We start from the raw sequence: 25051 nt of genomic DNA on the forward strand, positions 1-25051 counted from the left end.
TGCATATGCAAACATTAGTAGTGGTTGTGCTCATGTGTCCTGCTTGTTCATGGTCTTCTAAATTCCCACCTCCAGGAGCAGTCAACTGGTATCTTAATATGGTAATCATTGATGGAGTCTAAATACCTATTAATATTGATTGTAAAATGGTCATAATTTCCTGAAAATCCTCACTGAAACCAAGCCAAGACAGCAGAACAGGAAGATCCTAGCAATGTATGCTGTAGACTTGCATCTTTGGGTGATTGTAAGGATATTCTTTTTTAAAAAAGTTGTTGGAAAGGTGGATTAACAAAGAGTGGAGAAAGTCATTTTGGAATCCAAGCTAAATGTCTGAATTGGAGTGTCTTTCTTGTGCTGCAATACTAATGGGACCTGGCGGAAGACGATATTGACAGCAAGAGTCTCAGCAACAGCAGAAACTTCAAAATACTTATGTTTGTACAAGGTAAAGTCAACAGTTCTGCTTTAGTTTATACCTGGCATATGACACATATGTTAGGTTGGAAGACTTTGGGTTGAGGGTATTGGGTTAGCTGTCAATCTTCACAGCCTACTGGCCATACTGACCAGATAGCCACATTTCACTCGCTGTCCAACTAATCATGATTCTAGACTATACTTATTCCTTCCACGTACACTTCTGGAAATAGGATCTTGAAAACCATCATGTATAAGTACCCAAGGGAGAAACCAATATCTATTTTCTAGTGAGTTTCATTAACAAACCAGAATGAAGCATTAGGTTGGCAGATTTTGCAGTGGTCCAGGTGTCAGTGAATGTACTTGTTGCCCAAGAGTGTTGTGTCAATCAGAAGAGCTTCTACTCCATCTGCATGACCACTACCATGATGGCCTCTTTCTAGAGCAAGGATCCCAACCTTGGGTCCATTGGCCCCTCGGTTAATGGTAGGGGCCCATGGCACAAAAAAGCTTGGAGATTCCTGTTCTGTAGGACCTTCCCATCTCCAAGCAAATCTGATGGTCAGCTCAGTGATCAAACTACCCTTTAAAACATGGATTGAACTTAACGGAATCTGAAATATTGAAGTCCGGTAGCTGAAAAACAAAAAGAACTTGTATTCTGGAAACACTTATTATTTTATTTATTTTTTAAAAAGTGTACTGTAAATCAGACAACTGCCAATACATCACTGCTCTGAAAGCTTTGTATACATTCACAATTTTGGCTATGCATCACACAAGCAGAACGTAGACCATCCTGAATCTTTGAAGGAGTTGATACTTCTACTCCCATATCCATCATATAGTTATACTCACTTGGAATGTGCAAAGCACTCATTGTGCAAACATTTTATAGGAATTACAAGTTAGCTTTTGAACTGATGCTTTTCGGATGATCATTGCTACTTGCAGAATTTGGGTCTGTGAGAGTTGTAGTCAACTTGGCTGAAAAAATTCTATCACAGTGTAGCCCCATTTCCCCATCAGCTACCAAGGCTAACTGATTTGGAAATGTGTTCATGCTGATTTTAGTGCTGTCACTAAAACCACTTCTTTAAGATGTTCATTTCCCCTTTTGTCAAGAAATTTAAATTCAAGCCAATATTTTCTTTAAGCCATTATTCAGTATGGCATTTCAACCCTCAAAAAAAAGTCTTCAAATTGTCTACTGCAGAAATGCAAGCTCCATTAAGAAAAAAAATCTTCATCCTTCCCTGAATGGAGGAATAATCAATATGCAAATGAAGTTCATAAATATCATGCAACCAAATGGACAACAGAACATTTGACAAAGTTTATAAAATTTCCATCTACCCTCCCATCAATTATTTTGTAGGATGTCAAGAATGTAGAATTAGTCCTTGCAAATGCAAACTGACAAAGGAAGAACTTTGCAGTTTTCAAATGAAACTCCTTTTAAACTTGGCTGAAACAATTCTATCACAGTGTAGTCCCATTTCCCCATCTAGATGCCAGGTTTCATTTCATTTACTGCAGTGGTGGAAAGAAAACTGGTCACAACTATATAATCAAAAATATTGATTTAATATCTTATTTCATGGAAGTGAAAAATGTAAATTATCCAGTCTAATGTCATGTGCATTGCAATGCCTATTCATTCATCCTTCATGATATAACATTTTCACAAAAACATACCTGTTTACTCTTGAGATGTTTCTATATTTGACTCAGCCGTGATAGTCAATGTATTTCTGGACCTAGTTGCCCAAAGCATAACGGAAAAACCTCCAATGTCAATTCAGAATATAAAAAAGCTAAAATACATGTAACCATATCTTCACAAACCAAATACAACAGTTGTTAATTACAACTTTCTTATTTACATTTATTGAGAATAAATCTGAAAAAAATCTGATACATTGCACATTGTTTGTCCCCACAGCAGCTTTGTCCAATAAAATGACATTTTATTACAAAGAAACTTAAGTTATCAAAAACACAATATAAAGAGCAGAGAAAGTGTTTACTTGATCTGGAATGTTGATATGTATTAATTATATATGAATGTAGCTGATGTTCATTATTCATAACCTGAGATATGCTGATCACACTCTGAAGAACTACATTCAAAAAGTGCAAAACAAAGTTTAATATAATTCAAGTAACTGTTGAAAAATATTAGTGTATTTGCTTTTTGTCTGCAACAGTGTCAATAGTGTCCAACTTGGTACAACAAATTCATGAAACATTTTTGAGAAACTCATGAACTAGATCAGTGGAAAGTTAGTCTATTTTATGTGTTGTTTAAAATTACTTGTTTTCATTACCACCTTGAGGCCTGATGCCAAATAGAGCACAGACAATTCAGAATAATTACAAATGGACGTTTTTTGGTGTCTGAGCATCATCTTTGATCGTTTTGGTACTACAGTCAAACATGAAAATTGCTGTCATAATAGGAATAATCTTTGACATTTGAAGTGATTTCAACATAAATGATTTTTAGAAGTAGAACATACTGTACAATGAGCAAGGTACTGAATGTTTTATGCTCCAGACAGATTAAATTACTACTCTACGTTGCAGATACACCAACTTAGCCATCCGAAGGATTACTTATCTGAGAGCATTACTGCTATTTCAAGGAACATTTCCATTGAAATCAACAGAATTGAACTTTGAAGAAGGGTACCAATAGCAGCCATTTCTATATCATGCTTCCGGCACCAGCAAACAAGGACAAATTTCTTTCCTATAGTTTTTTAAAAAATCATCCTTGTCATATTACTACAAAATTGTTGACTTATAAACAAGAAACTGAAAATAACTTCAAGTGCTTTCAAAATATATTGCACTATCATAATCTGGCCAACATAGAACAAAGGTAATACAAAACCAAAAGTTCATGGATATTAGTTAAGTGTAATTAGTTATGGTTAAACTTTATGATTTTGGGTAATGGTAATTACAAATTTTTATGGACCACTTAGGTGGTGCCACGTAAAAGGTTATATTAAATAAGGTCTTTAGAATTGAGAAAAGTACATCTTCCCACCAGTTTTTCCTCCCTCGAACCTTAAAGTGCTAATTTCTTGTTGAGCATAGTTAAGGGGAGTGGGGCAGCACTATTACAAATAATAGCTTAAAATTATTCATACAGGGGACCAAGATATTTGGACCCAAATAATCTTGAATTATTTACATAATGATTCAGTGTCTGAATTCACTGAGTCACTAAGGGTCTGAAGAAGAGAAAGCTTTGATGCAGCTGCCTTCAACATTTTAATCTACCCTTTAGATCTTGTGTTAAAGTAAGTCCAACATAACCTTAATGAGAGGCTCCGCTATCTTCCATGGTAACCAAGATTACAGACATTATTAATACTGACTGACTGTGCAGTATAAGAAATAACAGAAGAGGGTTATACACAGGAAGAGTATTATTACATCAAAACAAAAACATTTAAAGGTAGGCTTTTTCTTAGACTAGGACAATAATCCAAATGCATTTGCAGTACTAGCAAAATTATTCCATTTTAAACAGGACTATTTAGGTAGGATTGTTTTGATGTAACCAAGACAATATACCAACAAAAAGTGACACTTGTGCAAATAGTGACAGTAGGATAGATCATGAGTAAAAATCTGTGCAATTCAATACCATATATACAAGAGGTTCAAAATGAATATGATTTACGATAAATAATTGGGAGTGTTCAATTGTAGAAGAGATTACATCTTCAATCATTTTTGTACTGCAGAGGTAGTTCAGCTTTGTTTGGTACAGTAGTAGCACCCTTTTCATAAGAGAGTCATGGTTTCTTGTAGCAGTTCAGCAAAATGTGCACTCTTTCTTTGTATCTTTCATGAACAAAATTCAGTCACGTGGGAAAAGCAAATAATGCATTTTTGAAGATCAGTGCCTTGCTATAGCAGTGTTCTGATCTACACAGAACAGCTTTAATTAGATCCTTTAATGGAAAGTGTGGTTGAATTTAGTTCCATACACAAAGGAAGAATCCTACCATGAGGGGCAGAAAATTAGTCAGCACTAGCCAAAGAGTAATGACCAAACCCGACGAGCTGGAGCACGGATCTGGAAGAGATAACAGAAACAAAGAGCAATAACTTAAAATCTTTGCAATCTTTTTCACTTTTATGTACAACTGAAAATGTTTTGAATCCATGATAATTCGTATATTTTAATTGCGGCCACTCTGTGAATGCTACACTTCACACAAATTTGTTAATGTTTTCAATACATTTCCTCTGATGCCGAACCTTCCTTAGCTCTCCTATCACTAGAAAATTTACTCGCAAGCTTATGAGTTATTTTGGGGTCATACTTAACTGAGAGGCTCCCGATTGCTTGTGTGATTCTTGTAGTGCAACACACACACTGTACGACACTGTGAACAAGTATCTTGTCACACCAAATACAAATTACGTACAAATATTTAAATGTACTGGCTCATCCGATTTGCCAGTAAGTATCAAAAATTGGGTCAAAAGGCATCCCTACACAGCAGGGAAAGAAACCCCTAATATCTGGATGGTACCAATATACCTAGAGTTGAAATACTTAGGACTAAAGTTAAAGAATCCTGTTTCATTCCTGTAGAATTAGATAGCATGCCTGCAGGGTTAGTGCTTTGTTCAGGGTGTCAGATGTGGGAATCCTGGGAGACTTCCAGCCTCCCTGATGGCCACATCTGCGCCAGGTGCACCGAGTTGCAGCTCCTCAGAGACCATGTTAGGGATCTGGAGCTGCAGCTTGATGACCTACTGCTTATCAGGGAAAGTGAAGAGGTGATAGACAGGAGCTACAGGGAGGTAGTCATCCCTAGGCTACAGGAGTCAGGACACTGGGTCACTGTCAAGAGAGGGAAGGGAAATGCCCGGATAGTGGAGAGCACCCCTGTGGCTGTCCCCCTCAGCAACAAATATCTTGTTCTGGATGCTGCTAAGGGGGATGACCTGACGGGGGACGCCCACGGTGACCGGGTCTCTGGCACTGAGCCTGGCGCTGTTCTGCAGGAGAGAAGGAGGGAGAAGAGAAATGCGGTAGTCGTGGGGGATTCCATAGTCAGGGGAACAGACAGGAGATTCTGTGAGCCTGACAGAGATACCCGCATGGTGTGTTGCCTCCCAGGTGCCAGGGTACGGGATGTCTCGGATCCGGTCCTAAATATTCTAAAGGGGGAGGGTGAGCAGCCAGTTGTCTTGGTACATGTTGGTACCAATGACATAGATAGGACAAAGGAGGAGGTCCTGAAGAGAGATTTCCAGGAGTTAGGAAGGAAGCTGAGAAGCAGGACCTCCAGGGTAGTAATCTCGGGATTGCTACCTGTGCCACGTGCTAGCGAGGGCAAGAGTCGTCGGATCAGGCAGATGAATGCCTGGCTGAGAGACTGGTGTAGGGGGCAGGGCTTCAGATTCTTGGATAATTGGGATCTCTTCTGGGGGAAGTATGACCTGTTCAAAAAGGACAGGTTACACCTGAACCCTAAGGGGACCAATATCCTGGCGGGAAAGTTTAATAGAGCTGTTAGGGAGGGTTTAAACTAATTTGGCAGGGGGATGGGAACCAGAATGATAGAGCAGAGGAAGGGGATAACAGAAATAAATCTAAGATAGTGAGCAGTAAAGATGTCAGGAAAGACAGGCAGGTGATGGGGCAAATGTGTAGCCATTGGGATGAGTTGCAGTGCAATAAAGTTGCAGTAAAATCAAAGCAAAAAGTATCAAATACTGGTCTTAAGGTGTTGTACTTAAATGCACGCAGTATAAGGAATAAGGTGGATGATCTTGTTGTACAGCTACAGATCGGCAGGTATGATATTGTGGCCATCACTGAGACCTGGCTAAAGGATGCATGTCTCTGGGAGTTGAACGTCCAAGGATACACTGTGTATCGGAAGGTAGGCAGAGGGGGAGGCGTGGCTTTATTGGTAAGAAATGATATTAAATCATTAGAAAGAGGTGATATAGGTGCAGAATCTTTATGGGTTAAGCTAAGGAACAGCAGGGGTAAAAAGACCCTGATGGCAGTTATTTATAGGCCTCCAAACAGCTGCAGGGATGTGGACTTCAAATTACAACTGGAAATAGAAAAGGCTTGTCATAAGGGCAGTGTTATGATAATTGTGGGGGATTTTAACATGCGAGTAGATTGGAAAAATCAGGTCGGCACTGGATCTCAAGAGAGAGAATTTGTAGAATGTCTGCGAGATGGCTTTTTAGAACAGCTTGTTGTTGAGCCCACTAGGGGATCGGCTGTACTGGATTGGGTATTGTGTAATGAACCGGAGGTGATTGGAGAGATTGAGGTGAAGGAACCCTTAGGAGGCAGTGATCATACCATGATTGAGTTCATTGTGAAATTAGAAAAAGAGAAGCCGAAATCTAATGTATCGGTGTTTCAGTGGAGTAAAGGAAATTACAGTGGCATGAGAGAGGAACTGGCCAAAGTTGACTGGAAAGAGACACTGGCGGGAAAGACGGCAGAGCAGCAGTGGCTGGAGTTTACGCGAAAAATGAGGAATGTGCAAGACAGGTATGTTCCAAAAAAGAAGAAATTTTCGAGTGGAAAAAGGATGCAACCGTAGTTGACAAGAGAAGTCAAAGCCAAAGTTAAAGCAAAGGAGAGGGCATACAAGGAAGCAAAAATTAGTGGGAAGACAGAGGATTGGGAAGTTTTTAAAACCTTACAAAAGGAAACCAAGAAGGTCATTAAGAAAGAAAAGATTAACTATGAAAGGAAACTAGCAAATAATATCAAAGAGGATACTAAAAGCTTTTTCAAGTATATAAAGAGTAAAAGACAGGTGAGAGTAGATATAGGACCGATAGAAAATGATACTGGAGAAATTGTAATGGGAGATGAGGAGATGGCAGAGGAACTGAACAAGTATTTTGCATCAGTCTTCACTGAGGAAGACAGCAGGATACCGGACACTCAAGGCTGGCAGGGAAGAGAAGTGTGCGCAGTTACAATTACGACAGAGAAAGTACTCAGGAAGCTGAATAGGCTAAAGGTCGATAAATCTCCTGGACCAGATGGAATGCACCCTCGTGTTCTGAAGGAAGTAGCTGTGGAGATTGCGGAGGCATTAGCGATGATCTTTCAAAAGTCGATAGATTCTGGCATGGTTCCGGAAGACTGGAAGATTGCAAATGTCACTCCGCTATTTAAGAAGGGGGCAAGGAAGCAAAAAGGAAATTATAGACCTGTTAGCTTGACGTCGGTGGTTGGGAAGTTGTTGGAGTCGATTGTCAAAGATGAGGTTACAGAGTACCTGGAGGCATATGACAAGATAGGCAGAACTCAGCATGGATTCCTTAAAGGAAAACCCTGTCTGACAAACCTATTACAATTTTTTGAGGAAATTACCAGTAGGCTAGACAAGGGAGATGCAGTGGATGTTGTATATTTGGATTTTCAGAAGGCCTTTGACAAGGTGCCACACACGAGGCTGCTTAACAAGATAAGAGCCCATGGAATTACGGGAAAGTTACATACGTGGATAGAGCGTTGGCTGATTGGCAGGAAACAGAGAGTGGGAATAAAGGGATCCTATTCTGGTTGGCTGCCGGTTACCAGTGGTGTTCCACAGGGATCAGTGTTGGGGCCGCTTCTTTTTACACTGTACATCAACGATCTGGATTATGGAATAGATGGCTTTGTGGCTAAGTTTGCTGACGATACGAAGATAGGTGGAGGGGCCGGTAGTGCTGAGGAAACGGAGAGTCTGCAGAGAGACTTAGATAGATTGGAAGAATGGGCAGAGAAGTGGCAAATGAAGTACAATGTTGGAAAGTGTATGGTTATGCACTTTGGCAGAAAAAATAAACGGGCAGACTATTATTTAAATGGGGAAAGAATTCAAAGTTCTGAGATGCAGCGGGACTTGGGAGTCCTCGTACAGGATTCCCTTAAAGTTAACCTCCAGGTTGAGTCAGTAGTGAAGAAGGCGAATGCAATGTTGGCATTCATTTCTAGAGGAATAGAGTATAGGAGCAGGGATGTGATGTTGAGGCTCTGTAAGGCGCTGGTGAGACCTCACTTGGAGTACTGTGGGCAGTTTTGGTCTCCTTATTTAAGAAAGGATGTGCTGACGTTGGAGAGGGTACAGAGAAGATTCACGAGAATGATTCCGGGAATGAGAGGGTTAACATATGAGGAACGTTCGTCCGCTCTTGGACTGTATTCCTTGGAGTTTAGAAGAATGAGGGGAGACCTCATAGAAACATTTTGAATGTTAAAAGGCATGGACAGAGTGGATGTGGCAAAGTTGTTTCCCATGATGGGGGAGTCTAGTACGAGAGGGCATGACTTCAGGATTGAAGGGCGCCCTTTCAGAACAGAAATGCGAAGAAATTTTTTTAGTCAGAGGGTGGTGAATCTATGGAATTTGTTGCCACGGGCAGCAGTGGAGGCCAAGTCATTGGGCGTATTTAAGGCAGAGACTGATAGGTATCTGAGTAGCCAGGGCATCAAAGGTTATGGTGAGAAGGCAGGGCAGTGGGACTAAATAGGATAAAATGGATCAGCTCATGATAAAATGGCGGAGCAGACTCGATGGGCCGAATGGCCTACTTCTGCTCCTTTGTCTTATGGTCTTATTAACAATTCTTGCTGGGGCCCAGAAAAGAACTAAATCATTTTAAATTTCTATTTATTTCATGTAAAAACAAAACTTACTTCATCTGAAATTGTGCTTGTTACAAGAATTTTGGTTCTATTGCCTCACTTATTGGTTCTATACAGTACTATACAGAATTGTGCAAAAGTCAAAGGCACTTCTACATATAGTAGTTGCATAAGAATTTTGCACAGTAGTTTTGTAATTTTTGTGTAATGAACTATACTGTTGCAGCAGCAAAAAGAAAAACTAATTTCATGACATATGTGAGTGATGATAAACCTGATTCTGATATGGGTCTCTATTGTGTACTGAGTGGGAATAATGCAGGAAGAGGGGAAATCACAGTTGGGGAATAGGAAAGGGAGAGTGGAAGGAGTGGGAAGCACCAGAGAGACATTCTGTAATGATCAATAAACCAATTGTTTGGAACCAAATGACCCTGCCTGGTGTCTCAGGGCTGAGCGTGTCTACACTCACACCACCCCTTGCCCTGGCAATCCTTCTCTGTCACCTGTCCCACAGCACTCCACCATCACCATTCCCAACATCCTTTGCTGCCATCAGTTTTATAAATCTGCTCTCTGCTCCATGTTGACAAATGCACTACTGAGCAAAAGTCTTAGGTCCCCTAGCTATATACAGTGCCTATAAAAAAAAATCAACCCCCTGGGAAGTTTTCATGTCTCATTGTCTTACAACACTGAATCATAGTGGATTTTAATTTGGCTTTTTTGACACTGATCAATAGAAAATGACATTTTTGTGTCAAAGTGGAAACAGATCTCTACTAAGTGATCAAAATTAATTACAAATATAAAACACAAAATAATTAATTGTATAAGTATTCATGCCCTTTAATATGAAACACCAAATCATCACTGGTGCAGGCTGTCCTCAAAAACTAAGTGACCATGCAAGAAGAGGACTAGTGAGGGAGGCCACCAAAAGACTTGTGCCAACTCTGGAGGAGTTACAAGCTTCTGTGGCTGAGAGGGGAGAGACTGTGCATACAACAACTGTTGGTCGGGTGCTTCACCAGTCACAGCTTTATGGGAGAGTGGCTAATGCTTTAAAAAAACTCACATGAACTCTCAGCTAGAGTTCGCCTGAAAGCATGTGGGAAACTCTGAAGGCAGCTGGAAGAAGGTTCTGATGAAACCAAAAATGAGCTTTTTGGCCATCAGACTAAATGCATTGTAACCCACACACTTCACATCATCAAAAACACACCATCCCTACTGTGAAGCGTGGTTGTGGCTGCACCATGCTGTGGGGATGCTTCACTGCAGCAGCCCCTGGAAGGCTTGTGAAGGTAGAGGGTAAAATAAATGCAGCAAAATACAGGGAAATCTTGGAGGAAAACCTGATGCAGTCTGCAAGGGAACTGCGACTTGAGAGAAGATTTGTTTTCCAGCAAGGTAATGACCTCAAGCATAAAGCCTAAGCTACACAGGAATGGCTTAAAAACAACAAAGTTAATGTCCTGGTCAGAGTCCAGAGCTCAGTCCAACTGATAATTTGCAGCTGGACTTGAACAGCTGTTCACTCATGATCCACATGTAATCTGACAGAGCTTGAGAGTTTTGCAAAGAATGGGGAAAGACTGCAGTGTCCAGATGTACAAAGCTGATAGAGACCTATCCACACAAACTCACGGCTGTAATTGCTGCCAAAGGTGCATCTACTGACTTGAAGGGGTTGAATCCTTATTCAATCAATTATTTTGTGTTTTATATTTGTAATTAAATTAGATCATTCTGTAGAGATCTGTTTAAGAGTCTTTTTCTCTTGATCAGTGTCAAAAAAGTCAAATCCTCTGTGATTCGATATTGTAAAATAATAAAACATGAAAATGCAGCACTCAAAGTTAGCCTAACTTCAGTGGTTGGGAAGATGTTGGAGTTATAGAACATAGAATAGTACAGCACAGTACAGGCCCTTCAGCCCACAATGTTGTGCCAACCCTCAAACCTTGCCTCCCATATAAGCCCCCACCTTAGATTCCTCCATATACCTGTCTAGTAGTCCCTTAAATTTCACTAGTTTATCTGCCTCCACCACTGACTCAGGCAGTGCATTCCATACACCAACCACTCTCTGAGTAAAAAACCTTCCTCTAATATCCCCCTTGAACTTCCCACCCCTTACCTTAAAGCCATGTCCTCTTGTATTGAGCAGTGGTGCCCTGGGGAAGAGGCGCTGGCTATCCACTCTATCTATTCCTCTTATTATCTTGTACACCTCTATCATGTCTCCTCTCATCCTCCTTCTCTCCAAAGAGTAAAGCTCTAGCTCCCTTAATCTCTGATCATAATGCGTACTCTCTAAACCAGGCAGCATCCTGGTAAACCTCCTCTGTACCCTTTCCAATGCTTCCACATCCTTCCTATAGTGAGGCGACCAGAACTGGACACAGTGCTCCAAATGTGGCCTAACCAGAGTTTTATAGAGCTGCATCATTACATCGCGACTCTTAAACTCTATCCCTTCACTTATGAAAGCTAACACCCCATAAGCTTTCTTAACTACCCTATCCACCTGTGAGGCAACTTTCAGGGAAGTGTGGACATGTACCCCCAGATCCCTCTGCTCCTCCACACTACCAAGTATCCTGCCATTTACTTTGTACTCTGCCTTGGAGTTTGTCCTTCCAAAGTGTACCACCTCACACTTCTCCGGGTTGAACTCCATCTGCCACTTCTCAGCCCACTTCTGCATCCTATCAATGTCTCTCTGCAATCTTTGACAATCCTCTACACTATCTACAACACCACCAACCTTTGTGTCGTCTGCAAACTTGCCAACCCACCCTTCTACCCCCACATCCAGGTCGTTAATAAAAATCACGAAAAGGAGAGGTCCCAGAACAGATCCTTGTGGGACACCACTAGTCACAATCCTCCAATCTGAATGTACTCTCTCCACCACGACCCTCTGCCTTCTGCAGGCAAGCCAATTCTGAATCCACCTGGCCAAACTTCCCTGGATCCCATGCCTTCTGACTTCCTGAATAAGCCTACCGTGTTGAACCTTGTCAAATGCCTTACTAAAATCCATATAGATCACATCCACTGCACTACCCTCATCTATATGCCTGGTCACCTCCTCAAAGAACTCTATCAGGCTTGTTAGACACGATCTGCCCTTCACACAGCCATGCTGACTGTCCCTGATCAGACCATGATTCTCCAAATGCCCATAGATCCTATCTCTAAGAATCTTTTCCAACAGCTTTCCCACCACAGACGTAAGGCTCACTGGTCTATAGTTACCCGGACTATCCCTACTACCTTTTTTGAACAAGGGGACAACCTTCACCTCCCTCCAATCCTCCGGTACCATTCCCATGGACAACCAGGACATAAAGATCCTAACCAGAGGCTCAGCGATCTCTTCTCTCGCCTCGTGGAGCAGCCGGGGGAATATTCCATCAGGCCCCGGGGACTTATCCGTCCGAATGTATTTCAACAACTCCAACACCTCCTCTCCCTTAATATCAGCATGCTCCAGAACATCAACCTCACTCATACTGTCCTCACCATCAAGTTCCCTCTCATTGGTGAATACCGAAGAGAAGTATTCATTGAGGACCTCGCTCACTTCCACAGCCTCCAGGCACATCTTCCCACCTTTATCTCTAATCAGTCCTACCTTCACTCCTGTCATCCTTTTTTTCTTCACATAATTGAAGAATGCCTTTGGGTTTTCCTTTACCCTACTCACCAAGGCCTTCTCATGTCCCCTTCTTGCTCTTCTCAGCCCCTTCTTAAGCTCCTTTTTTGCTTCCCTATATTCCTCAATAGACCCATCTGATCCTTGCTTCCTAAACCTCATATATGCTGCCTTCTTCCACCTATCTAGATTTTCTATCTCACTTGTCTCCCATGGTTCCTTCACCCTACCATTCTTTGCCTTCCTCACCGGGACAAATTTATCCCTTACATCCTGCAAGAGATCTCTAAACATTGACCACATGTCCATAGTACATTTCCCTGAAAAAACATCATCCCAATTTACACCCGCAAGTTCTAGCCTTATAGCCTCATAATTTGCCCTTCCCCAATTAAAAATTGTCCTGTCCTCTCTGATTCTATCCTTTTCCAATTATTAAGGATGAGGTTATGGAGTACTTGGTGACACAGGACAAAATAGGACAAAGTCAGCATAGTTTCCTTAAGGGAAAATCTTGCCTGACAAACCCATTGGAATTCTTTGAGGAGATTACACATAGGATAGATAAAGAGGATGCAGTGGATGTTGTATGTTTGGACTTTCAGAAGGCCTTTGACAAGGTGCCACACGAGGTTGCTTACCAAGCTAAGAGCCCATGGCATTATAGGAAATTGACTGGCATGGTTAGAGCATTGGCTGATTGGTAGGAGGCAGCAGGTGGGGATAAAACGATCCTTTTCTGGATGGCTGCTGGTGACTAGTGGTGTTCCGCAGGGGTCGGTGTTGGGATTGCTTTTTCTAAATGCTGTACATCAATGATTTCGATAATGGAATAGATGGCGTTGTTGCCAAGTTTGCAGATGATATGAAGATTGGTAGAGGAGCAGCTGGTGTTGAGGAAACAAGAAGGCTGCAGAAGGACTCAGACAAATTAGGAGAATGGGCAAGAGGGTGAAAAATGAAATACAATGTTGGAAAATGCATGGTCATGTACTTTGGTGGAAGAAATAAATGTGCAGACTCTTTTCTAAATGGGGAGAAAATACAAAAAAATTGAGATGCAAAGGGACTTGGGAGTCAGTGGTGAGGAAGGCAAATGCAATGTTAGCATTCACTTCAAGAGTTCAAAAATACAAGAGCAGGGATATGACGCTGAGGCTTTATAAGGTACTGGTGAGGCCTCACTGGTGAACAGCTTTGGGCTCCTCATCTAAGAAAAGTTGTGCAGCACTGGAGAGGGTTCAGAGGAGGTTCACAAGGATGATCCTGGGAATGAAACGGTTATCATACGAGGAACGTTTGATAGCTCTGGGTCTGTACTCACTGGAATTTAGAAGGATAAGGTGGGACCTCATTGAAACCTTTCGAATGTTGAAAGGCCCAGAGAGAGTAGATGTGGAAAGGATGTTTTTCATGGTGGGGGAGTCTAGCATATGAGGGCACAGCGTCAGGATAGAGGGCATCTTTTTAAAACAGAGATATGGATAAACTTCTTTAGCCTGAGGGTGGTGAATTTGTTACCACAGGCAGCTGTGGAAGCCAGGTTGTTGGGTGTATTTCAGGTAGAGACTGATAGGTTCTTGATTGGACACGGCATGAAAGGTTATGGGGAGAAGGCTGGGGAGTGGGGCTGAAGAGGGCAACAAAAGATCAGCCATGATTGAATGGCGAGAACAGTCTCGATGGACCAAGTGGCCTAATTCTACTCCTGTGCCCTATGAAAACTTCTGGGGGGGGGGGCGGTGGTGAGTAAATACATTTTATAGGCACTGTACAGTATATGTGCCAAGGATTTTTGCACAGTTCTGTATGCCTACCTTAAATATCCATGAAAAAATATACTCTAAAAATATTAGAGACCAGTGAGCATTACATAGTGGTCACTGGATTAATTTATTTTTAGCCCAGATGACATTTAATAAAGCATATTAATTTTAATTAAAATACTACAAGAAAAGAAATGCATTACCTATAAGAGTCATCTTTGTGAAATTACTTAGCGGTGGATCACGTTCTGGTGGACAAGCAGTGCAGAAGTCAGAACAAGATGGACATACCAAACTTCCAGTATACACCCAGTCATTCATCTTCACGCTAACAGAGAGTACCTGTCCCATTTGACTGCATAAGTAAGATTTATCTGAAACCCAAACGATCAGCCCATCAGTAGAACAGGAAATCTAAAGGACAAATAGTAGAAAGTACACAGTATTTATAATTTGGAGAATAAATTTATAAGTTTATTTTGCAAATTCATTCTAAGTTTGCAGTATTTATATGCTTCTCTTTATATTCTGTTTCTGAAAGTATATTCTTATTAAGTACTTTTCTGAGCAATATATTAATGAAGTTGAAGTACAAATGCAGGCATTTTGAAGCTATATTTTATTGACCTTCCAGGAAATGGAAATGGGAATAGAAACATAGAAAATAGGTGCAGGAGTAGGCCATTTGGCCCTTCGAGTCTGCACCGCCATTTATTATGGTCATGGCTGATCATCCAACTCAGAACCCCGCCCCAGCCTTCCCTCCATACCCCTTGACCCCTGTAGCCACAAGGGCCATATCTAACTCGAATAGAACGTCATTGTCATTGCTCAGGGCAACAAGATTGCACTGCTACTCCAGTCTGTTTACAAAAAAACTCCCACATTTTAATGCAACAAGAGACTTTGATTGTTCATAACACTCAAGGCCATTGGCAAGTTGGGGTGTAGCATTATACAGCTGCACAACAACCATCAGGAAGAAGCTGTTTTACAGTCTTAGGCTACGTCCACACTACGCCAGATAATTTTGAAAACGAAGCTTTTTCTCTTCGTTTTGACCCTCTGTCCACACTAAAATGGCGTTTTCATCCCCCGAAAACAGAGATTTTCAGAAACAGTCTCCAGAGTGAATAAATCTGAAAACGCCTAATATCCATTGTAGTGTGTACGGGGTAAACGGAGAGATTTAAAAATGCTGTCATGACAACACCGCAACAACAATGCTTTTTCTGCTTCTGCTTGGTACTGCGCAAGCTGTTATAATACGCAGTCGGTGTGAACGGCGAGAGTTAGATTGTAAAGTGAGCTTTTTTGACTATTTAAAAACGCTGTCATGACGTGCCGGAACAGATGGCGGCAGTGCGACATTTCATTGTTTTCTTGAACGCAACCTCCCACATAACCTAACAATTTCAGAACAGACGGCAACGAGACTGAAGCCAGAAGAGTTAGAAATGTACTCACCAAATACTTTGACCCATAGCTTACTGAATAAATAAGTATACTCACTTTGCCCTGTTTTCTGTCCTTGCTTGTATGAAGGTGGTTTACCTATTTATGCAAGTACTTCTGTGACAATAGATGTGTAACAGCCTAATGTAACATTGTATGGAAATACAAGAATACACTGATGCATACATTTAACAAGGTGCTTTATTAATGCAACAGAGTCAGTCAGTTTTTCAACGTTCCTCGTCAGCCGGGTCATACTGTCCATGAACTCCCTGTCGGTTGCCTCCATACGCTCCAGTACTTATTTTTTTTTTAGTTTTAAGTCCTCCTGCGGAGAGCCAAGAGCAATTCCTTTAAAGTTTTTCTCTGTAACTGGACAAATGCGCACCAAGTATACCGTTTCCTCTTCACTTGTTTTCTGTGTGTCCTGCGCATGCCCAGTAAAAGGAGATTCACCCAAATATCCGTCTAATGTGGATGGAGATATTTTGAAAAACGCTTAGTGTGGACGCCTGTCGTTTTTACTCGAAACCGGCGTTTTCAAAATTATCCGGCGTAGTGTAGACGTAGCCTCACTGTCTTGGCTAAGATGTTTCTGTATTTTCTACCAGATTGCAGGAGACTGAACAGTGTCCGGGATGGGATGGGTCTTTAATGAGGTTATGAGCGTACCATGGGGATTGAGAGTTGTAGATTGACTTCAGGTCCAGTAATTGAGTCTCAACGATGTGCTGAGCTGTCCGAATCACCTGTTGAAGTCACAAACATGAGAAAATCTGCAAATGCTGGAAGTCCAAAACAAACCACACAAGATGCTACAGGAACTCAGCAGGCCAGGCAGCATCTGTGGAAAAGAGTAAACAGTCAACATTCAGTGCTGAGACATTTCATCATGACGGGAAAGAAAGAGGAGAAGTCAGAGTAAGGTGGTGGGGGAGGGCAGAAGGTGGTTAAGGTGGTAGGTCATAGGTGAAACTGGGAGGGGGGAAGGCGGTGAAGTAAAGAGCTGCAAAGTTGATTGGTGAAAGAGAGAGGGCTGGAGAAATCTGATAGGAGAGGATAGAAGACCATTGAAGAAAGTGAAGGAGGAGGAGCACTAGAGGGAGGCGATGGGTGTGCATGGAGACAAGGTGAGAGGGGGAAACAGGCACAGAAAATGAAGGAGTGGGTGGGGGGGGGGGCAATTACCAGACTGAGAGATATTGACATCCATGCCATCAGGTTGGAGGCTACCCAGGTGGAATATGAGGTGTTGCTCCTCCAACCTGAATGTGGCCTCATCGCTGCGGCAGAGAAGGCCATGGATTGACATGTCGGAATGGGACTGGGAAGGAGAATTGAAATGGGTGGCCACCGGGAGATCCCACTTTTTCAGCCTCTCCTGATGGGGGATGGACTGGATATGCCCCATACATGTCCTCCCTCACTAACATTCAGAGGCCCAAGCAGTTCTTCCAGGTGAGGCAACACTTCACTTGTGAGTCTTTTGGGGTCAGCTACTATATTCAGTGCTCCCAGTGTGGCCTCCTATATATCAGTGAGACCTGACATAGATTGGGGGACCATTTCGCCAAGCACCTGCACTCTGTCCACCAGAAAAAGTGGGATCTCCCGGCAGCCACCCATTTCAATTCTACTTCCCAGTCACATTCCAACATGTCAATCCATGACCTTCTTTACTGCAGCGATGAGGCCACACTCAGGCTGGAGTAACCTTATATTCCATCTGGTAGCCTCCAACCTGATGGCATGAACATCCGGTAATGCACTCCACGCCCTTCACCTTTCCCCATTCCCATTTCCCTCTCTCTCCATATCTCCTCACCCGCTCATCACCTCCCTCTGTTGCTCCTCCTCCTTTCCTTTCTCCCATGATCTTCATGTCCTTTCCTATCACCTGCCACCTTGTACTTCTTCCTTCTCTTTCTTTCCAGTCCTGAAGAAGGGTCTTGGCCTGAAACATCGACTGTTTATTCATTTCCACAGATGCTGCCTGGCCAGCTGAGTTCCTCCAGAATTTTGTGTGTGCTGTCCCCGTTGGGAGTGCTTTGTGGTCAGTATGCTCTCTATTGCACATCAATAAAAGTTGGCCAGCAATTTTTGGGGCAGATGAGGTCTCTTTAAGCACCTCACATAGCAAATTCGTTGTGATTAACATTGTGCAGTCAGACATGCCTAACTACTCCTTTATGGCCACATGATTTCAACCCTGTCAGAGAGATTTCCTATGTTTCCCCAAGTGCCCTCTATCAAGACTAATTTATTTTTCTTTCTCAGTTTCGATCATAGAACATAACCCAAAGCATCAGCTGTTTCTTTTTCATAGATTCTGCCTGCCGCTGAGTTTTTCCTGCATTTCCTGTTTTTATTTCAGATTTCCAGTGTCTGTAGGTTTTTTTTTTATTTTTATCATGGAAGCTATTTTACTCTAAACAAGATGTGATAAAATTATTTAAGTTTTAGTGGTGTCTTCAGTTTATATTGCTCTTACATTATGCTTCATTGAATCAGAATCAGATCCAGTTTTAAGATCAGTCGCACATGTTCTGAAACTTGCTAACTTTCTGGCAGCGTTACAATGCAATGCGTAATAGAGAAAAAAGTGTGAATTACACGAAGTGTACATATATTAAATAGATAAATTAAATGAGTAGTGCACAAGCAGAAATGAAAAAGTAGTGAGGTAGTGTTCTTGGGTTCAATGTCCATTCAGAAATCGGTTGGCTGAGGGAAAGGATCCATTCCCTAATTGTTGAGTGTGTGCCTTCAGGCTTCTGTCTCTTCTTCCTGATGACAGCAGTAAAAGGGAATGTTTTAATAATGGATGCCTCCTTTTTGAGGCAGCGCTCCTTGAAGATGTCCTGGTTACCATGGAGGCAGGTCCTCAGGACTAGCCTCTGTAGTAACCAGGACATCTTCATAAGACCATAAGATATAGGAGGAGAAGTAGACCACTCAGCCCATCGAGTCTGCTCCACCATTCAATCATGGGCTGATCTAATTCTTCAAGTGATCCCCACTCCCCTGCCTTCTCCCCATACCCTTTGATGCCCTGGCTAATCAGGAACCTATTTATCTCTGCCTTAAATACAACAAATGACTTGGCCCCCACAGCCGCCTGTGGCAACAAATCCCACAGACTTACTGCCCTCTGACTAATTTCTCCGCATCTCTGTTCTAAATGGACGTCCTTCAATCCTGAAGGTGTGCCCTCTTGTCCTAGAATCCCCTACCATGGGAAATAGCTTTGCTGTATCTAATCTGTTCAGGCCTTTTAACATTCAGAATGTTTCTATGAGATCCCCCCTCATTCTCCTGAACTCCAGGGAATAGAGCCCAAGAGCTGCCAGATGTTCCTCATAAGGTAACCCTTTCATTCCTGGAATCATTCCCGTGAATCTTCTCTGAACCCTCCCCAATGTCAGTATATCCTTTCTGAAATAAGGAACTCAAAACTGCATACAATTCTCCAAGTGTGGTCTCACGAGTGCCTTATAGAGCCTCAACATCACATCCCTGCTCTTATATTCTATACCTCTAGAAATAAATGTCAACATTGCATTCGCCTTCTCCACCACCTGGAGGTTAACCTTTAGGGTATCCTGCACAAGGACTCCCAAGTTCCTTTGCATCTCTGCATTTTGAGTTCTCTCCCCATCTAAATAATAGTCTGCCCGTTTATTTCTCCCACCAAAGTGCATGTCCATACACCTTCCAACGTTGTATTTCATTTGCCACTTCTTTGCTCATTCCCCTAGACTATCTAAGTCTCTCTGCAAGCTCTCTGTTTCCTCAACACTACCCACTCCTCCACCTATCTTTGTATCATCAGCAAATTTAGCCACAAATCCATTAATCCCATAGTCCAAATCATTGACATACATCCTAAAAAGCAGCGGTCCCAACCCCGACCCCTGTGGAACTCCACTGGTAACCGGCAGCCAGCCAGAATAGGATCCCTTTATTCCCACTCTGTTTTCTGCCGATCAGCCAGTGCTCCACCTATGCTAGTAACTTCCCTGTAATTCCATGGGCTCTTACCTTGCTAAGCAGCCTCATATGTGGCATCTTGTCAAAGGCCTTCTGAAAATCCGAGTACACCACGTCTACTGCATCTTTGTCTATCCTGCTTGTAATTCCCTCAAAAAATTGCAGTAGCTTAGTCAAGCAGGATTTTCTTTTCAGGAAACCATGCTGGCTTTGGGCTATCATGTCATGTGCTCCAGGTACTCCATAATCTCATCACTAACAATCAATTCCAACAACATCCCAACCACTGATGTCAGGCTAACAGGTCTATAGTTTCCTTTCTGCTGCCTCCCACCCTTCTTAAATAGCGAAGTAACATTTGTAATTTTCCAGTCATCTGGTACAATGCCAGAATCTATCGATTCTTGAAAGATCATCATTAGTGCCTCCGCAATCTCTCCAGCTACTTCTTTCAGAACCTGAGGGTGCATTCCATCAGGTCCAGGAGATTTATCCACCCTCAGACATTAAGCTTCCTGAGCACCTTCTCAGTTGTAATTCTCACTACACATACCTCATTTCCCTGACGCTCTTGAATATCCGGTATACTGCAGACGTCTTCCACTGTGAAGACTGATGCAAAATGTGCATTCAGTTCCTCTGCCATCTCTGCGTCTCTCATTACAATATTTCCAGCGTCATTTTCTATTAGTCCTACCCTCAACCCCCTTTTACCCGTTATATACCTAAAAAAGCTTTTAGTATCTTCCTTGACATTAGTCACCAGCTTCCTTTCATAATTCATCTTTTCCTTCCTAATGACCTTCTTAGTTTCCTTCTGCAAGTTTTTAAAAGCTTCCCAATCCCTCTATCTTTCCACTAGCTTTGGCTTCCTTGTATGCCCTCTCTTTTGCTTTTACTTTGGCTCTGACTTCACCTGTCAGCCACGATAAGTGTCCTCCTTTCATTTGAAAATTTCTTCTTATTTGGAATACAGTCGGCCCTCCTCATCCGCGAGGGATTGGTTCTGAGACCCCTCGCGGATACCAAAAAACGCAGGTGCTCAAGTCCCTTATTCAAGCTGTCCAATGCTGTGGACCTTAGGACCCAGCGGAACCCCGGACCTTATTTAACCTGTCTCAGTGCAATGGACATTAGGACCCGGCATCAGAGCTCTGAATCCGCAGTGTTTCTGTTCATGAAAATAATCACGATCACAATTGAAAATAAAATAGAAATAATAAAGTGATCAGAAAGAGGTGAAACACCATCGGTCATTGGAAAAGCGTTAGCCTACAGTCGGTCAATGATCGGAACAATTTTAAAGAATAAAGTGAGAAAGGCTCTGCCCTGATGAAAGCTACAATTATTACTAAGCAACGCAGTGGTTTAATTATTGGGTTTTTGATCCTCCACATCAACCCGGCACGGATGGAGAGCGCACTCGGGAGCGTCTGTCACTGGATCAAACTCAGGAACTTCCGTTCCTGAGCCCGGTGCTGAAACATACGTTTCTTAAGTGTTTTATACGCATAGAAAGGTAAAATATATACTTTATACTTATACTTTATTGTCGCCAAATAATTGATACTAGAACATACAATCATCACAGCGACATTTGATTCTGCGCTTCCCGCTCCCTGGATTACAAATCGATAGTAAATATTAAAAATTTAAATTATAAATCATAAATAGAAAATAGAAAAATGGAAAGTAAGGTAGTGCAAAAAAACCGAGAGGCAGGTCTGGATATTTGGAGGGTACGGCCCAGATCTGGGTCAGGATCTGTTCAGCAGTCTTATCACAGTTGGAAAGAAGCTGTTCCCAAATCTGGCCGTACGAGTCTTCAAGCTCCTGAGCCTTTTCTCGGAGAGAAGAGGGACGAAAAGTGTGTTGGCTGGGTGGGTCGTGTCCTTGATTATCCTGGTAGCACTGCTCCAACAGCGTGCGGTGTAAAGTGAGTCCACAGATGGAAGATTGGTTTGTGTGATGTGCTGCGCCGTGTTCATGGTCTTCTGCAGCTTCTTCCGGTCTTGGACAGGACAACTTCCATACCAGGTTGTGATGCACCCTAGAAGAATGCTTTCTACTGTGCATCTATAAAAATTAGTCAGGGTTTTAGGGGACAGGCCAAATTTCTTTAGTTTTCTCAGGAAGTAAAGGCGCTGGTGAGCCTTCATGGCAGTAGACTCTGCTTGGGTGGACCAAGTCAGGTCATTTGTCATATTGACCCCGAGGAACTTAAAGCTTTTGACCTGTTCCACTTGCACACCACCGATGTATATATACTATATACTAAGACAAACGTTCGACTAACTGACACTAAATAATACCGGATGTACCTGCTCCGACTTGCTTAGTAAGAGAACTTGCATTTTTTTTCCGATCCCAATCCATGATAACCTACGCACATCCTCCAGTATACGTTAAATCATCTCTAGATTACTTATAATACCTAATACAATGTAACTGCTATGTAAAATAGTTGTTATACTGCATTGTTTAGGAAATATTGACAAGAAAAAAAGAGTCTGTACATGCTCAAACAACAAGTGCTGGGAGAACACTTCCGGGTTTTCTCGATTCGTGGTTGGTTGAATTCACACATGTGGAACTCGCGGATATGGAGGGCCAACTGTATATCTGTCTTGCACTTCCCTCATTTTTTTGCAGAAACTCCAGCCATTGCTGCTCTGCTGTCCTTCCTGCTAGTGTCCCTTTCCAGTTAACTTCGGCCAGTTTCCCTCTCATGCCATTATAATTTCCTTTATTCCACTGAAATACTGACACATTGAATTTTAGTTTCTCCTTCTCAAAATTCAAAGTGAACTCGATCATATTGTGATCACTGTTCCCTAAGGGTTCCTAAACCTTAAGCTCTCTTATCACCTCCGGATCATTATACAACACCCAATCCAGCAAAGCCAATCCCCTAGTGGACTCAACAACAAGCTGTACTAAAAAGACATCCCTTAGACATTCTACAAATTCTCTCTCAAGGTCCAGTACTGGCCTGGTTTTCCCAATCCACTTTCATGTTAAAATCCCCAACAATTTTCATGACATTGATCTTCTGACCCACCTTTTCTATCTCCTGCTGGAATATGTAATCCACATCCCAGCTGCTATTTGGAGGGCTGTATACAACTGCCATTAGGGCTCTTTTACCTTTGCCATTTCTTAACTCAACCCATAGAGACTCTACACCTTCTGATCCTATGTCATCCCTTTCTAATGATTTAATATTATTTCTCATACACAGGGCCACACCACCCCCTCTGCCTACTAACCTATCTTTCCAATACACCGTATATCCTTGGATGTTCGGCTCCCAATGGCAGCCATCCTTTAGCCAAGTTTGCACTATCTTGTCAAGCAATGCACACTTCTTTTGGGTTTTGAAGGCCACTATATCTTTGAAGGAACATTTTACAAGAATATACACACCAGGCATCTTCATTTAAGTGATATTACAATAATGTACAATTGTATGATTGCTAATTGAGAATTAGATATGGATGCCTTAACTCACCCGATAGCACCCACTCCCCCAGTCTGGAGATCTTGGCATCTTGTTGCACTGTTGCATAACAAAATAAGATTGCTGAATTAGGCAGATGGAGTCTGGTCCGTATTCCTCAGCTCCATAGTTACGAGAAGGCTCTGAAATGCAGCACCAATAACATTTTTATGTCAATACAGATAATAGGGTTACAAATTCATAATAAGATATAAAATAAGCTGATAGTGAAAGATATTCTGTTTAAATTCATCTTCTATTTAACAACTCACATCAGCTTTTGGAGCAAAATGTAACTCAGTTAGTTTGGTTCAATAGATAAATACAATACACAATTAATGAATGGATTTTTCTCCTATTTACATTTGATTACTCTTCAAAAATGTTTCTTTATGACATTTATGCAACAGCATCAATTGTTCAATCTTCCAGACACATTTCCCAGAATAATCTTGGGCCTCATTTGCCATTAACATGGCAACAAGCAAGTTGGTGAAGGAACTTGGTGGGTCAGGCAACAGCTGTTGAGGGAACACTCACAAAATGCTGGAAGAACTCAGGCGGGTCAGGCAGTATCTATGGAAATCAATGAACAGCCGACGTTTCGGGCAGAGACCCTTCTTTAGGACTGGAGAGGAAGGGGGAAGACACCAGAAATAAAGGTGGAGGTAGTGGTAGGAGGCTAGCTCGAAGGTGATAGGTGAAGCCAGGTGGGTGGGAAAGGTAAAGGGCTGGAGAAGAATGAATCCGATAGGAGAGGAGAGTGGACAATAGGAGAAAGGGAAGGAGATGGGGATATGGAGAGGTGATATACAGGTGAGAAGAGGCAAGAAAGCAAAGTGGGGAATAGAAGAGGGGAGGGGGAGGAATTTTTTTTTACCAGAAGAAATTGATATTCATGCCATTAGGTTGGAGGTTACCCTAGTGTTGTTCTCACCCTGAGAGTGGCCTTATCTAGGAATAGGAGGCGGCCATGGACTGACATGTCAGAATGGGTTGGAATTATAATGTTTGGCCATTGGGAAGTTCCAAGGGAAATGGACAGTTGACATTCTGGGTCAAGACCCTTCAACTGGCCTTTGCCATGACATAACTGGGCAATATAACTCAATATATTGAGACTTTTCCCCTTTTAATAGAGTGAACAACCACAACAACAAATTTTTAAAAAAGAGGTTCCAATTAGTTGCTTAAGATCAGAATGAAAGTGAAAAAACGTCAGTATCTGATCGATTAAAATGTAATAAACGTTCTTGTAAAGGAAAAACATTATTTCTTACACATTTGAACAAGCAGCAGCAAATTCAAAATACCATGAAGCTATCCTGCTGAATGCAGTATACTGACGTAGGTAAAAACTACCTAGTGTTCATGGCCATGGTAAAATTCTGAATACACAGATGTACAGTGTTGGTTATTTTATCAAAATCATTTCATCCCTTGTGCACAGTCTTCAAAAATTAGCATATTGAGTAACAGAAGTTGGGATGTTATGTTTAAGACCTTGTTGAAGCCTAATTTGGAGTATTGTGTGCAGTCCTAGTCACCAACCAACAGGAAAGTTATCAATAAGCTTGAAAGAGTGCAAATTTGGG

At 42.0% G+C, this 25051-nt stretch overlaps 1 protein-coding gene across 4 annotated transcripts in view; it reads right to left on the bottom strand.

The window, feature by feature from the left end:
- Positions 1 to 1130: 1130 nt before the first annotated feature.
- Positions 1131 to 25051, bottom strand: part of lmln (leishmanolysin-like (metallopeptidase M8 family)) — a 68366-nt gene continuing 44445 nt past the window's right edge. Inside the window, exons 15-17 of one of the 4 annotated variants that reach the window (XM_072262095.1) lie at positions 23469 to 23599; positions 14716 to 14926; positions 1131 to 4522 (exon numbers count right to left, since the gene is read on the bottom strand). In XM_072262095.1, the coding sequence (XP_072118196.1) occupies positions 4422 to 4522; positions 14716 to 14926; positions 23469 to 23599 (443 nt within the window). In that variant the 3' untranslated portion in view covers positions 1131 to 4421. Of the gene's footprint in view, positions 4523 to 14715; positions 14927 to 16153; positions 16812 to 23468; positions 23600 to 25051 lie in introns of those variants that run through there. The other 3 variants (XR_011886457.1, XM_072262098.1, XM_072262097.1) reach the window with 3 other exon arrangements.

Source organism: Mobula birostris, chromosome 6 (genome assembly GCF_030028105.1).
Source record: "Mobula birostris isolate sMobBir1 chromosome 6, sMobBir1.hap1, whole genome shotgun sequence".
Taxonomy (NCBI): domain Eukaryota; kingdom Metazoa; phylum Chordata; class Chondrichthyes; order Myliobatiformes; family Myliobatidae; genus Mobula; species Mobula birostris.